This window comes from Labrus bergylta, chromosome 5, assembly GCF_963930695.1.
Source record: "Labrus bergylta chromosome 5, fLabBer1.1, whole genome shotgun sequence".
Classification (NCBI taxonomy): domain Eukaryota; kingdom Metazoa; phylum Chordata; class Actinopteri; order Labriformes; family Labridae; genus Labrus; species Labrus bergylta.
Genome location: NC_089199.1, coordinates 7,625,927 through 7,642,265, shown reverse-complemented (window position 1 = coordinate 7,642,265; position 16,339 = coordinate 7,625,927). Strand labels below are relative to the sequence as shown.

Genomic DNA, 16,339 nt, shown 5'->3' with positions numbered 1-16,339 from the left:
ACAAGAGAAGATTGCTTCATGAACACGGGGAGGAAGCCAAAACCTAACGTTTGAAGGGACAATTCACATAATTACTAAAAGCCTTTTGTCCACAGTAGAAGTATCTTGCAGGGTGATTAGTTTTCAGACATTCATTTCTAAACCTGTGCCTCAATGAACAGCACTTCATTTGTCGGCCTTATGATTTGAGCTTTGGAGGCTAGACCCTACTTTGAATACAACTAATGAATGTCCATTTACCACGGGTGTAATGGTTGTAATGGGTGTAATTATTCTTTATTATAAACATGAATAAACATCACAAAGGGCCTAGCCGAAGTATTTACACCCTTGATCACATCCTATCCGTATTTAAAAAAAAAGAAAAAAGGCCTGAACAGGGATGCAGCGTGTTTGATTGAAAATCATGAAGTGCAGTTAAATAAAGCTTGAAGGTCTGAACAGCATCAATGACAGCGTCTCTGTTTCACTCTCTATACACCACCTAGTGGCCACCAATAGAAGTGCAGACAAGTCTCATGTGAGTTAGTGCGTCCACAGTGAGTCCCCCCCAGTCTGCTGTGTACTGGCACGGTCCTCTCTGAGCGCCAGCCTTGCCGTCCTCCTGCTGGTCCATAGCCACAGACAGGTGCCAGGACCGGCCTCGGCCATATCGGCCACAGAAGGGCTGTCCTGCCGTCCTGCAGGCTCAGAGACTCAGAGCTGGCTGACTCGCCAGAGCACCATCTGGGCCCCCAGCCGGGAAGCCTGCCTGCTTGCTCGGGCTGAGGAAAGAGTGTAGTGGGGGTTGGAAAAGGAGACAGGGAGGGTGTGTGAAGCGCTTGGTTGAAGAGAGAGGATGTAAATGAAGGGGGGACAAAAAAGAGAGAAGTAGGAAGTGAGATGGAGAATATAAGATGGGGATAGAGGAGATGAGCCAGGTGGCAGTGTTACAGAGAAAGAGAAATGAATTGAGATGCAGAGAGAGAGAGAGATTTGAGGGAACAGACAGAATGTTGACACAGCTTGTTGGTCTGCAATTCCCTCCAAGCCAAACACATTCCTTTCTAAAGCTGTCAGATCTCAGATCAGTCCAAGACTCCGATAAACAACAATTACGACGGTGGTGTGGCCTAGATATGCGGACTCGTGTGCATCCCAGGCAAAACAAAAGAGTACATGACAAAGATATTATTGCGGCCTCCCTCTGTGGCCTTTGTTTCTTTCTTTCTGAGCACCTGTTATGTTGATGTAACTGTCAGTCACCACAAAGTCAACCGTTATTTTAACAATTAATCGTCTTAATATCTTAATAAGCCCTGGCAGGTGCTAATCCCTTCTGTCTCTGCTTCCCTGCAGACTCTCAGCGAGACTTTGCTCCACGGCCAGGCTCAGCATACGTTACAGACGAGATCTGGAAGAAAGCTGGTAAGAAAAATAACATCATAACCTTTATTCATAGAGTTACAAAGAACACCATCAGAGTTATATTTTACATTCTGATGTTTTGAAAACGCCTATATAGCTATATATCAGTAATGTTCAAGGTTATAGAGGGAAAAAACAATAACATGATTGTGGATAATTTTCATTTTAATGACATGCAGCTTTATGCTGGTTCATAGACTGTTAGACTGCCAATGTGCAGAGATGAAACAGGCTGAGTTCAACTTAAAACTGAACTCCCCCCCCCCTTGATGTTTAGAAGAGGCGGTGAACGAGGTGAAGCGTCAGGCCATGGATGAAGTGCAGAAAGCTGTAGCAGAAGCTGAACAGAAGGCTTTTGAGATGATTGCCGCCGAGAGGGCTAAGATGGAGAAGACTGTGGCTGATGCAAAGAGGAAGGCTCAAGAGGACGCAATCCTGGTCATCAACGAACAGGAGGACTCCAGTGAGGTGAGCACAGATCCAGATTGTGATAACCGTGCACGATACTTTAAAAAATCAAATGTGGCAAAACTAGTTTTAAACACATCAGACTATATTTTCTCTTCCAACTACATGCACACGTTCATAATAAGCTGCTAATATGAAATGTTTCCTTTGATGGCGTTTTTAAAAGCTACCAGGACTAGCATTTTTATGCTTCAAGTGGCTCTGAAATCAGCTCAAATCAGTGTGTTTTACATTGAAATTGAATTTAAAGAGCAGCAACACATAGTATTTGTATCTTTCGGCTGGATCCTTTAGGTTAAACAATTTTTTATATTTCTAAAATAGATCTTAAATGTGCTATGACCAGTAATAAAGAATCAAAAGTGGAAACAATTATTACATCTCACTGACAGGGGTCACTCACTGTGATAAACACACACATAACTATCACCCGATTCTGTTGTTCTCCTCAGCTCCTTTAAGCTTTATGTCATCTTTAGCTCACTGTTTTGTTTTACTGGCATGCAACTTGCAGAAATTGTCCTTTTGGTTCACTCTCACCAGTCTCACAGACATCTGTTAGCTATTCATCCAGCACCAAACACAAGATGAACAAAGACATAGTGGAGCAGTTAGCTGTTTAAAAGATTGATATTTCCCTCAGGCATGGAGGATGATGGGAGAATTAATATTGGACTTAAAATTTTCATGCAAGGGACACGACAGGAACCAAAGACAATGATGCTACATTTATGTTAGAGGTCTAAAGCACTGTTTGTCAACCAAAACTATTACGTTCACAGCTTGTTTCAGCTTTGGTTTTAAAGACGCCTACTCCCAAAAAAAAAGAAAACTTACAAATATCTCCTTTATTTTCAGTGTTGCTGGAATTGTGGTCGCAAAGCTAGCGAGACGTGCAGCGGTTGCAACGCGGCGCGCTACTGCGGCTCCTTCTGCCAGCACAAAGACTGGGAGAGGCATCACCTCATCTGCAGCCCAGGACTTCAGGCTCAGCCCAAACCAGTTTCTGCCATCACTGCAAGCAGGACGGCTGCTGTGGCGGCAGCAGCAGCAGCAGCAGCAGCTGGGGTGTCTCCTATCGGTCTTACCGGGGTCAAGGTCCCCGACAGGGTGCCCTCAGTCTCCAGTCCTGGTGGAGAGAAGGCTTCTGTTGCCTCCCGCTCCTCCACTCCCTCCACCCCGGCATCGGCCCCTGAGACAAACGGACACTAGCAAGGTGAAGGACTTCAGTGGTGGACGCGTCAACTATCCTCGTACTTCATAGGGAAGAACTGAATCAGCAGGAAGAGGGAACTATGAGTGGGTTAACTTAGGATAACAGATTTTTCATCATACTCTTTGGCAGAGAAAAAAAGGACAGATTATGGATGACTGTCTGAGTGATATGTCAACTGGGACTTTGGCTTTGGCACAGAACAGAAGGACTCCAATGCATCCATTGGATGAACAGATCTCCCTAACAGATGGAAACGTGTTTGTCTTCGTCCAAAAAAACCCTCAATCTTGGATCCATGGAGGGCGGGGGAAAAAAAAAACTGACGATTGATCTGAGTTTATCTCTGTCTGCGGGGTGGGAGTTCTGAAAGGAAGGCATGTGAGAAAGGGAGCTTAAAGAAGTGTGATTTAAAGATGCCTCCCCCTCAGAACAATATTCTCACTTTGTTGTGTAAAAAGTTCAGAAAGAAGCGATGGGAAATGTGTTCACAATAACAGTACCAGCCACAAAGCATCTGTCTTTTTTCAAAATCTGACACTCGACTACGCACGAGTCATCTCTGCAGCTTCTCTGTACACACAAATATTTGCTCGCCAACTTCTTGTCAGGTTTTTTCATATGTGTGATTGTCAAACGGTTGTGACGTCAGTGAATATTGTACAGCATATTTTGTCAAAGCAATATCAAAGTGAAGTGTTCAGGTACTTTAAGACGTTTCTGCATCACCAAAGTTTTCAGTGGCAAAAAAAAGAGAGAGAGAGAAATGTTGTCTGTAACTGTCATCACCATGAAGAGATGAATATACACTTACTCCACATCATATCTACTTTAATAAGAGCTTACATCTATTCACTTCTGTTTTTGATTGTAAGACATTTTCAAAGAGCAGAAAGAGGCGCTGTGGTGATTGGATCAAGTAAGCGCAGGAAGATGCAGTTAAGATTTTATAAAGGTTGCAGTTTCATATTTGGCACTTGTTGACGTCACCAGGTGTGTATGGCAGGGTCAGAAGTTGCTCCAAATCTTCAGACATGGCAATGTTTGCATCAGTGCTTTTTAAAAACAGGTGTTAAAAGTGCTGTTTTAAATCAAAGGAGTTCAAAGGGTCTTCACATTTTTATTTGAATTTACCAAAAAAAAGGAGGCCATTTTGGTGCTTATGATGTCAAAGTATGGATTTGGAACAGCGAGTCAGTCCCATGGAGTATCTCAGGAGCTAAACTGTATTTGTTTGTACAGATTTTTCTTTCCTTTTATTTCCCTCTGTCACAGTTAGGTTAAAGTCAAATGTAGTGAGGAACTTTGATTTATTGTACTCTGCTGTTTCATCTGAGACATTGTTCTTTGTTTGTTGTAAGATTACTTTGTAAAGAATATTATGAGAGAATGCCTTTATTTTGTGAGCCACACGTTTCTTTGTTCTTTAAACACGTTCTTTTGTTATGGGGCATAACTTCATATGACAAAAAGGATATCTTGACATGAAGTATGAAATAAAGAAATAAAATTACTTCAAAACTGTCATCTCTTCTATATGATTGGCTTTACATCAAGGTTATGTGAAATAAAAAACAAGCTTAAAACATGGTATTTAAGCTGTGAAATAATACCTCTGTTCATTTATGTAAAAGGACAAATCCCTATCTCTAAAATAAATGATTAGCCATATAAACTGCGTCTGTTTCAAGATCTAAGATTTAAATGCTTGGATGAAATTATAGTATGTTGTTCTGTAAATATTCTCTTGAGACTCAGTAATATATTTATTGAAAAATGTCTGAATAAAAAAATTCCAATAATGAAGAAAAATCAAATTTGTATTTTAGAAACGTATTTTCTTTAGCCTAGCGTTTCAAAAATGACGTCACGGTGACGTTAGCGGCTTTAACCTTTGAACTACAGTATTTTTTAAACCTGATGGCAATTAACTTAATATTTCGTCTTTCGTGTAGTTTTTCATGCTATAGTTCCTACCTGCCCTGATACGTTTTTGTTTTTTTGAATATATATATATTTTTGAATATATATATATATATATATATTTTTTTTTTTTTTGGGGGGGGGGACTTCCGGTAAGACGATACAAAATAAACTAACACTCCGGTAGGCTACATGTTTACATTTTTCTTATTTCTCTGAATTAAATAACTAAAACATGTTGACATTGTTAATGTCCAAAAAAGTCTAGAAGATACGGCAACATCAGATTTGTACAGTAAGTAATTGTATTTGAATGTGTGAAAACTAATGATTTCGGACTGTCTATATAAACAAAGTGATGTGTTGGTGGCTACTATTCACACACAGTTTATCCGTCGTGGTCTGATGTAATAATAATAATAATAAGCTTTAACTGGCATGCAGCCACTAGCTTGAAGTAGTTTATTTTGTCCTTACTAAAATGAGACTAATATGCTTTAAAGTATTTTTCTTTTCCCAGTTCTACAATCACTTTTGCTCACAGTATTTTGTGACTCCACAGATGCTTTCTGTGGTGTCTAACCTATGTGTCTAACAGGAGGACTGTGATTGTTAGTGGCTGTTGTATTATAATTGCAGCTGCATTGAATCTTCATTCTTCAGTTAAACACTTACTGTGTAGATAAACATTTTGTTTTTAAATATTTGTTGAGTAAACAATCATCAGCACCTGTTACCTGAACGCAATATATATAATCAAATATTAATAGTCCTAGGTACATATGTAAATATAAAGGCCTATATATATATATATATATATATATAATGTATTTGTAAGTTTTTTAACTAAATTATGGCATTTTCCCTAATTCAAGTCCTGATTGAATTTGTAAGAAAAGTTTATCTTCAGGAGAACTTAAACTTTGTGGTGCTGACAGTTGGCTAAAGCATTTGGATACAAAAGAAAAATATGTAATTTATGGTCACATGTATTCAAAATTTCCCCATTTCAAATCAAAGTTTGGAAAATTGATTTGTTAATTTAGTTCTGTGGTACACGTTTGGGGAGGCTGTCCCTCTCTGCTTCACAAGTCTCTTATTTTGCCTCCTCTTCTACGCATAATGTTGTGAATCATTCAGTGACTCCTGATCAATTATGCAGGAGGCGTTTTTGAATTCAGGTATGAAGTAATGAGGAAGCTCTCCAGGAGATTGAATTATTCTGATGTTGGTTTAAATTGTGTCATGTAAAATGTATCATGTTTTCCTCTGCTGAAAGGATTTAATATATGAGTCTGTTGATGATGAAGGCCTGTAGTTAAAGTAACAGCAGCTGTGGGAACTGATGGATTTTTTGTCCTCATGTGTCTTAATCTGAGAAGCCAAATCTGAATACAATCGTCAACAGAAGGGTGTAATACTAAATGTAACCACAAGGTGGCAGTATGAGCTATGTTCTCAAAAGTGAAGGTTCATTTCCCTGCATGTGGCTGACTTGTTTGATCCAGTTATCTCATATGAAATAATCTACAGAAACATATTAAACTATGGGGGGGGGGGGGGGGAGCAGGAACTCAGTAATATATTATAAAAAATATTATCCTGGGTTGTTAAATTTACAAAAACTCATCAGATTTAATTTGTCAACAGCATGTTTAAATCTGCAAAATGATTAATAACTGCAGCTAAATTTAGTGGATTAAAAATGGCCAGGCAGTGGTTACTGCACACGTCCCATGTACAGAGGTTATAGTCCTCCAAGCGGGCGGCCCAGGTTCGAATCCGACCTGTGGCTCCTTTCCAGCATGTCAATCCCCACTCTCTCACCCTGATTTGCAGACGGACGCCGACACAAACACTTGAAGGAATCTTGGTGTTCATTTGTTACTTTTAATGACAGCTGTCCTGTTCTATCGGAAAGGTTTCCTTGAATGACTTCTTTCCCTGATTTCTGACTCTATCCACCGCCCCATCTCTCTAATAGAGGCACAAAAGCCCCAAAAAAAATCAAAAAAAATATTTTTGGGCTAGTATAATGGTAGGGGAAACACTGAGCAGTATTGCTTCAGCTATGTCTTAATTTCATTTTGACTGTGTGATCACAGAGTGCATTTACTGCCTCTTAGTTGATCTAAAAATGAGACATGACTCATCTGTTGTCTACAGATAATTGCGTGTGTCAGCATGAGTGCCAGGGCCAGTGTTGTTGTTGTTTATTTTGGTGCCAGTGTCGACCGAGGATCGTGCCGTTTGCTTTGCACTGCAGATAAGATATTGAGTGGTGTCCCACTGTGGCTCAGATGTAACACACAGACACAGTACAGTGTGATCAGAATGCTGCCTGTAGGCTTTCTCTGCAATTCTGCAACTCTGTATAGCTTACATACACACAACGACGCACTATAGGCAGATGCTTTTGAGCATTGGGAACTTGTTTTCTTTTGGATTTCTTCTCTTTTGTCAGAATTGTTTTTTTTCCGCTCTGGATCTATTACGTTGATTTTCTTTACATTTTCGTAGCAGCCATAACTTTTGCTCTACAAGTCACAAAAGTATAGCGTCAGCATAAACACACACAGCTATTGTGTTAGTGTGTCTGACTTCGTCTGTGTTTGTGTTCTTTTTAGCGAAACTGCTGCTGCTGCTGCTGCTGCTGCACACCGTTGTGCCGATTGTTTAGAGAATGGTTTAATTATATTCCTGGTTTCTGTCCCAGCTTCCTGCTGCAGGCAGAATAATGGAGGTCACTTTATTCTGCCCTTGTTTTTCAAAGCTCATCTCCCCAGCCTCTAAAAAAACAAGCTTCTTTATGCAAGGAAGTGATACTGATAGACATTTTCTCCCTTTCACTCCTCATTCCCCTCTTTTCACACTTTTTTCTCTAGTTAAAAAAAAAATCCCTTTAATGACAACTGACAAAGAGTGAATCATCTCTTGTGCCACCTTTATATCCCTGAGAGGTTATTTAATTTCATTGAAAGCTTATTTTTAAATGAATCATCAGTCCAGCACCAATTTCAAGGACAACACGGAATACCTGCAATGATCTTGAGCAGCTATGTCTAAACAGCAAAGTTCTCTTGTTTGTCTTTGCACATTTGATGAATCAGTGAATATATTTGATGCACACATGTTCTTCATCTTGCAACATGAATTAAAGTTCTTCAGTTGGAGCATTTCACAAAAGCTTGACAGCAGAGTATGAACACAAGCAAACTTGAAAGGTATCTCAACATCCTTAGAAAACAACTTTTATTCACATGGATCCTTAATGAGATACAGATATATAGATATATAGAACTAATAGTTATCTGAATAATGAGCTGAGCTAGATGGAATCCTTACTGAGTAGTACTCTGTGGATTCTCTTTAACAATACATTCAGTATAGGTCTTTACTGTATATCAGTTTTCCTATGAAGCTGAGTGTTCAAAGGGTTTCAAAGAAAGGCGTAAAATCAAGATAAGCTCTGTGCATCTATCAGAGAAGAGATGGGAAGCTTCCATGAAAGACACAGACCCTGCAGTTCACTTTTAAACAATCAACACAGATACTGGTGAGAGAAAAAAAAACGACTCTCGTAGAGGTAGAAGTTCTGATTGCTACACTGAAGTAAAAGTTCAAAAAGAAAGTCCAGGAACTCCAAACTAAAGTCCACAGAAGGACATTTGGAACATGTTATAACAAGTCATAATTGGGAGATTCTCACTACAAATTAAAAACAATGATTACTATGAACATTAAAGCTCTTTTGTGTGTTGAAAAATCGCATTATATGTTGCAGAAAGAATTCTAGTTATTTCCAATACCATTCAGCCAAAATGCACAGACTGGAGATGGCAAAATGAAGCAGAGTGAGCTTTCTCATCTGAAACATATGCTGACTTATTTAAATGACTGGCTCTGCAAAACTAAAAGACATTTGTCTCATATTTCTTGTCACAGCCGGGCACCAAACTGCTGCAAGGCTGCTCTGCTCACCGCCACTAAACCATCACTTGGCAAACTCTCCGGTAAACTCGTCCTTGTTGCTGTAAGTTCATTAGTCTCACATGGACACAGTGCTCTCTTCCTGATCATGATATCTTTTATTCATCCATACATTTAGACATTAAAACATTTACAAGAATTTTATACTTTGCTTCTTACCTCCTCTAGTCTACATAAAGATAAAACCAGGTCTGGAGGTAAATGCTAATGTTATAAATATGACATGCTGAGGTTATAAGCAGATTTAATGTGCATCACGTTCAACCGTCTTTAAGTGTGTTAGCATGCTACATTTTGGGCAGAAATTATAATCCCTAAAAACAAATACAATCTAAAGCTGAATGGTTTTTTGTTATTCTTTTTCAGATTTTTGGTAGTAAACTAAGGGCGCACTTACACCAGGCAATCCGTACCATGCCCAAGCAAACTTCACCCCTAAAGTCCAGTTCGTTTGACTTGTGTGAGTGCTCAGATCCGTGCTCAAGCATGGTACACTTTCTTAGAGATGTGCTTAAGCAGTGTGAGTGCACCCTAAATCACTGGCCATATCTGCACCAAGTATCAAGTATACAAGATTAACTAAGACATCTCACTTAAAGGGCCACAAAACTTACAATAGTTCATACACTGGCGAAAATAAAAGATTGAGCATGAAAAGCAGCCGATAAAAGGATAAAAAATACAACATTTTAAGCATAATATAACTGCAGAGCCCCAGTTATGCAATAAAGTCCAAATACTTCAACTCAAATCCAAGTGAATCATGCAACAAAGAAAAATGCAGCGAGGCACGTGGAGCTAACGTTGTCTCTGTCACCTCTGCTCAGCACGGTGCTTAAATTATATGATTGTGTTGAAGCGACTGTCACTGTACATCATCACGGAGAGAGAAAGAGGACAATGGAGCTGTGTGTAACACTCATGCTGGATGTCAGAAGACACTGAAAACCCATTTTGACGATAACACTCAGACATTTCTCTGTGCGCTCTTTCTCTCTCACCCTGCACGCCCCTCTTATGTGTCTGTAAATGGCTTTTGACAGGACGCTGTTATAAACACTTAATGTTCCTCAAGGTCAGGAGGGATTTAGGGTAACTCAGTTGACTCATATCTTCTCTGAAATGCATACGAACAATGTTAATGCAGTAAAACAAACAACTGAAAAAACTGTATGGAAATAGCTTGACAACGCTTCTGCACACAGTGAGAAAGTGTGCAGTTTAGTATAACAGCAGAACCCACCAGTCCAGTGTGTCCAGGAGTTTTGTAAGACAACAAGGAGTTCTTCAGAACCAAGACGCACTCGAAACATGCTACTTTCAGGTTTTGAGGGTGAGAGAAATGGAGATACTGAAGCATAAATGAGGTTTCACTTAAACACTGGGGACTCAACAATAAAAAAGGACATAACTGATGTGTTTTTTATTTATTTATATTTATTCTACTATGTCTGAATCATCTCACAAAAACATTCACAACTTCAGAAACAGGTTGAGGTTTTATTGAAGGGCTTGGTACTGGTGGAGGGCGGAATGGCTGGCTGATCGAGGCCGAGCGGACGAGACTTTTGGTGCTTTATCTGGTACTGTAGGTGTTAAATTGTTTGTTAGTGGAGCAGATCTGAGGAGAAGATACTGTCTAAACTCTGGACAACAAGTGAGAAAAAACATGTTAGGAAAGGCAGAGAAAACACCAAACAAGATCTTTAACGTTAAGAGTGGCGGATGATAACTACCACTTTCAGTAGGCTGAATAATCTGGTGAGGAGTAGCGCTAAAGCCAGGGTTTTGTACTGAGGCCGACGAGATGATGAGTTTCAGGTGTGTGACGCCACCAGGTTTTTGATGGAAGAGGCCACGCCCTCCAGTGACACACAAACAGACAAAGGGGGAGTAGACACAATGCAATTTAATTCAAGGCAACACTGATTTCACAGACTGTCTATAAATACAGTAATCTGCACAACAAGCAAGGATAATTATCTAATCCTGCGTTAAAAAAAGAAATCAGCAAAAAACATCAACACTATATCATAAATCACAATTGCCAGGCAGTTACAGATTTTATTTTTGCTGTTAATGTTATTTTATTATAGGGCCTAGTAGGAATTAACTCGCTTTTGGAGCCAGCCTCTTGTGGCCACGCGTGGAACTGCCATTTCTCCCCTTGCTCTGATCTCTTATGTAAGCTTACAAACGATGCCAATGAGGTGATTTTCTTTTTGTCAGTTTATATTTTAAAACATCTTTACCTTTGTGAAAATGACATTATTAAAGGTTCCCCGATGGCCTCTTCTCTCACAACTTTAATCATCTGACACCAACACAGCGAGGTGTCACACGCTTTGACTTTGGGTGCTGTATCTGCAGTGCCTCCTGAACAATAAAATAACCAAGGCCAAAGGAACAGCAACAGACAGGAGTGATATGGGACAGCAGATGTCGTTTTGTCACCTCAGCCCTGACCCTTGGCTCTCTGACGTGATGAGATGTGTTTGCAGTTAACAGAGCCAAGGGCACTTGCCAGGAAGAGAACACAAAAGGCTGCTACTTACTAAAGCAGTGGTGACAGTGTTTTTAAGATTTCTTTATGGTTTGAAATACTTGAACAAGGTTTTGACCTTGAATTTGACTTTTCATAGATGTCCAACTTCCCTTTCAGCACACAGGAAAGTGTTTTTCAGAATCAGTAAAATGAATAAATACAGAAACGGCACAGAAATACTCCATTCAGACTTTTCATACAAACCAAAGCATCTACACATGGACCTTGATGCTGTCCCTGGATCATGTCTGAACATGTCACTGCAAGAAGTAATCTCCGGAGAGTCCTGCGTGGTGTTTGACAGAACAATGCAATCCACAGTGGTTTCAGGACACTCACTTTTCAGCTGTTGCAGCAGTAAAGAAGCTCTACATTGTCTGCAGTACAGGAACAGACACTGAGCTGTATCTCCCAGATGTGCAATAAATCACACTGAACAGTGTGGCCTCTCTCGTTGATGGGAGAACATCACCTACATCAGGAGGAGAATATCTGTCTTGTATCTACAGCAGGAGGTCTTCTTAGAGCCTTTGAGTTCACATTTAGAAGGATCTCTTCATTAAAACAAACCCAAATTATATTTTTATTAAAAGGAGAATTTATATACAACCATTATGTTACACTGATCTAGCTTTCTTTATAGATGTATACATATTATATTAAACAATCCTATTTACTGTTAAACTGAGTTTCTTTTGATTCTATTACCTTTACAAAAAATGTTTTCAAGCAAAATAAAAAAACAGGTTCCAAAACTTGATGTCATATATTACTGTCAAAATGCTCCTCTATTACTTCTATTTGTTTTCCTATATGTTAAGTTGTATATTAATCTGTTATATATATCGGCCGATATCTTTCTTAGAGCTATGTTTGATCTGTAGATAAATAAATAAACACATTTATTGTGTTGATCCCTCAAATGCTGTTATCAAAAAACTTGTGGAAAAGATTTATAAATTAGACAAGATCACTCAACTGGAAAGTAACTGTGCATATATCACTGCTTGACACTCTGAAGGGTGATGATGCTTGTTGTAGTCCATATAGCACACTAACGGCTAGTGTATACAATGATACTCAAATGAAATGCGGCCTGTATTAGTGATAAAATTTGCTGATACTGATAGTCACTTAATGCGCTAAAATCAGCCGATATTATCGACTGGCCGATTAATCGATCGGGTTCTGCTTGTTTTATCTTATTTTTTCCTGTTTTAGTGATACACACATAATTAAGTTAGCAACAACCATAACTTGTATTTATTTATATAATTAATTATGTGTATGGTTTTCTTCTTAGAGACAGGGTCCATACTCCCACAATGGATTAAAATGACCTTAATTGACCCCCCAACTCACCCAAATAAAGCAAACTTTCTTTCAGATTTTATACAAAGGTATTTTTTTCAAATGTGCAACTCTTCTTTTAACATCAGAAGAAGAGATTTATTTTAACTTAACTTTGTATAGCACTGATTCAAATCATTGTGTTCAGATGTATTCATGTCAAGGCTACAGTTCATTTTATGCAAGCAGTTGAAGAGATGAAGAAACATGTTCTATAAAATGTACAATACTGCAACATATTCATTTTCTTCACTTACCTGTCATTGACATCTGCTTGAAATAGTTTTCTCTTGACAGATACATCAAGGTTGAACTTTTCGTTAACTACAATTTGCTTAAACATAGACCTCTTTCTCAAATATAGCGATGCCCGTTACTGTTTTGAAGAGCAGATGAGAAACAGGGGGTGTGGGTACACACAGGTGTGGGGGTTCAGCTTTCATTTTGCCAGCTTCAATCATGCAATCAAATATTACAGCCCCAGCAATCAGTGCAATGATTTGTCAGCCGTTCAAATATGTGTTTGAATTTACAAATTTGTCTCTGTAGTGTTTTATTCACAGTCACAACAAGGTACTGGCTGCACATTTCATTTCTATTCCGAGCAAGTAACGCATAAACCTCAGACTGATCTCAATGCACAAGGATAAAGAAAACATACACACTTACTTGTGTTGAGACTTTTGGGAGTCTTCGGTTCACACACATATGGACATCTGACACAGGCAGAATTCCAAGTCCCAATTTGTATGCTGCAGTGCTAGTGGCTACATTTGTGTTACAACCCCTCTGTTGCACCTTTGGATGTATAAAGGCTTGCATGATGTATGATGCAATGCAGCATCTCTAAACCTGAAATTCAAACCCTCCACAAGACAAATTCAATATTGCAACAGTACTACTGGTCAAGGAAAGAAGAAGCACAATTCATTGACAATTTTAGTTTTGAAGTAATTTTCTTTAAATTAACCATTAAATTCAACTGCCCACAACTCACTGCCCACAATGCACGCTGTGACTGATCCACATGTACACACGGTTAGGAACCACTGGTGCAATGAAGTCTGTAACTAGGTCTCACTATTCCCTGGCATCCTGCCTACACAGCTGGATAACCGTGTTTGATCCACAGAAACCTTAAAGTGCTGTGCGTATTTCAAAGCTCCGTAATTGAGAGCTGACAGAAAACGCAGGAATACAATTACAGGCGGAAATGGAGGGACACGTTTCTTTGATCTTTAATTGTGATCCTGCCTCCAGGCATTTCTTTTCTTAGATTGCTTATTGGATTATTTGGATTTCTACATCTTACTCCAATTGAGTTCAGAGGTATCTGGTATATGCAATTACCCTTGATAAAATGCTTAATCACAGAAACAATCAAATTTTTTGGTTGTTGTTTTTTTTGCACAGGATCAAATGACCATGAGGAATTTGAAAGCTTTTTTAAAATTTATTTAAACACTACAGAGCTTTAAAGCTGAAGAGTATTCCGATTTCATATAAACTTGTTACATCTTGTTTAGGGTGGTTCATGTATAGGTCCTAGTGATAATTTAAAAAAGAGACAAAACAACGTACGCTTTTGTACGCTGCTCTAAAGGACATTTAGTGTGCTGACTTTTCTGTCTCTTTTTTAGTCTTGTTGCGGCCGTGCACCTGAAATATTATTTACTGTCGAGTGTGCTCCTTTTTGCAGTTTTTTTTCCTCGTGATACATTCCCTGTTAATTAAACCAAAATTAAATGTCAGACAGGCTGAAAGTAATAAAACAGTCACAAAAATGACATGAAAATTAAGCACATTTAGTTTAACATTGCTTTAACGCACAGCATGTAAAATCTGCTACAAGGGGGCTCTCAATCAAAACAATAACGAAAGATGACGTCAAGGCTGGCGGAGAATTGGAGAGTAATTCTCTCAGCTACTTTCTTTTTGTGTATCCTCCGACTACAGCCTCCTACTATCGAACGCTGTTTGTAGTATTAACTGCATACTGCGTTCATCAATAGTAGTATGAAGTATGACTGCAAGTCGTCGTTATTTTGCAGTATGCCAGACCACGGCTAAACTAGTTTCTTGAAATACGGAAGTTAACAACAGCCAAGCTGACGGCAAACACCACTACAGTGTAGCATCCACTAACAGTCAGAAGATAGCTGAGAAGTCATTCATTTAGATTTTAATTATTTTCGCTGTACACCATTTCAATCTCTGACCTTACGCTTTGCATTTTGGGAAACAGTATGCGAGGGAGACCGGTCCGATCCAATCAGTACACATCCGATCTTGCATTTATTTGCATACGGCATAAACTGCATTGGGGCCAAATCAGTACATACTACTAGTAGGCTGTTTTGAAAAGCACAATAGTGTTTCCTTCTTTATTTTCTATTCCAGCCCCTTGATTCATGTCTAGTTGTACTTCCTGCCCTTGTGTGTTTCCCCTCCTCTTTGATTGCCCTTATCAGTTTCACCTGTGACTCGTTGTGTTTGATTACCCCCAGTGTGTGTTTACTCTCTGTGCTCCTTCCCTTCTGTGTCAGTTCATTACATCATACCTTCCCTGTGTTTCATTGTGGAGTCGTGTTAACTTTCAGTGTTCTCTTTGTGAATTTTGAACTTTTCACCTCCCAGTGTTTCCTCTTTGACTTCTTGACACCGTCTGCTGTGTTTAATTTTGGACTCCTTCATAAGTTAGCATTTGTTTGAGCCTTTTGCCTATTTTTTTGTTTGTTTAAATCAATACTTTTGGTTTATCTTCACTTGGGACCAGCACTTTTTGAGTATACAGTGTCTTGACGTGTGCAGGTAAACAATAACAAATTGGATGGCCCGAGTGCTGCTAATGTTAGCAGTGCTAGCTAGCACCACCAGGCTTTAGTAGCAGGTTAACATGTACGGGCCTGTGCTGGTTACATTGCTACAATTGGAGTGAGTGGCTATGTCAGCGTAACCTGACGCTGCCTATACACAACTTTACCTCAATTCTTTTTCAAATTTAATATAATGCCTAACTGCGCTACTCTAAAGCGAGGCCATCTGTCCACATGTGATGGTTATCCGATCAAAATAGCAGGGAGAGAGCACGTTAACCAGAGCTACAGCCCCAGCTAGTGGTGTCTGGCTGAATAACAGTCTAGACACAACATGTAACCGACATTGTGGACATTCATTTATAAAAACACTAATAATTAGTTCAGAAACATAAAAAAAATATTATCAGTTCCACCTATTAGTAAATCTGTTCATGGTGTTTTATCGCTTAGTTGACTAATGGCGCACATCCCTTATCATGATTGAGTGTGAGCTTCTTTCATTTATAAGCTAAGAAAATTATAACCCCGCACAAAAAAAAGCAAAGATCTCATTAGCATCTCACTGGCCTGTCAAAGATGAAGTTCTAGTGTCTTTTTTTTTTTTTTTAATTGTCAAAACAAACA

General features: G+C 39.1%; 1 protein-coding gene across 2 annotated transcripts in view; it reads left to right on the top strand.

Annotated features, from left to right (window-relative positions):
* The window catches only part of cbfa2t2 (CBFA2/RUNX1 partner transcriptional co-repressor 2), a 40,570-nt gene extending 35,969 nt beyond the window's left edge, over positions 1-4,601 (top strand). For both annotated transcript variants that reach the window (XM_020651646.3, XM_065954661.1), the window contains 3 exons: positions 1,339-1,407; positions 1,685-1,875; positions 2,734-4,601. In XM_020651646.3, the coding sequence (XP_020507302.3) occupies positions 1,339-1,407; positions 1,685-1,875; positions 2,734-3,087 (614 nt within the window). In that variant the 3' untranslated portion in view covers positions 3,088-4,601. The remainder of the gene's footprint in view (positions 1-1,338; positions 1,408-1,684; positions 1,876-2,733) is intronic.
* Positions 4,602-16,339: the final 11,738 nt, after the last annotated feature.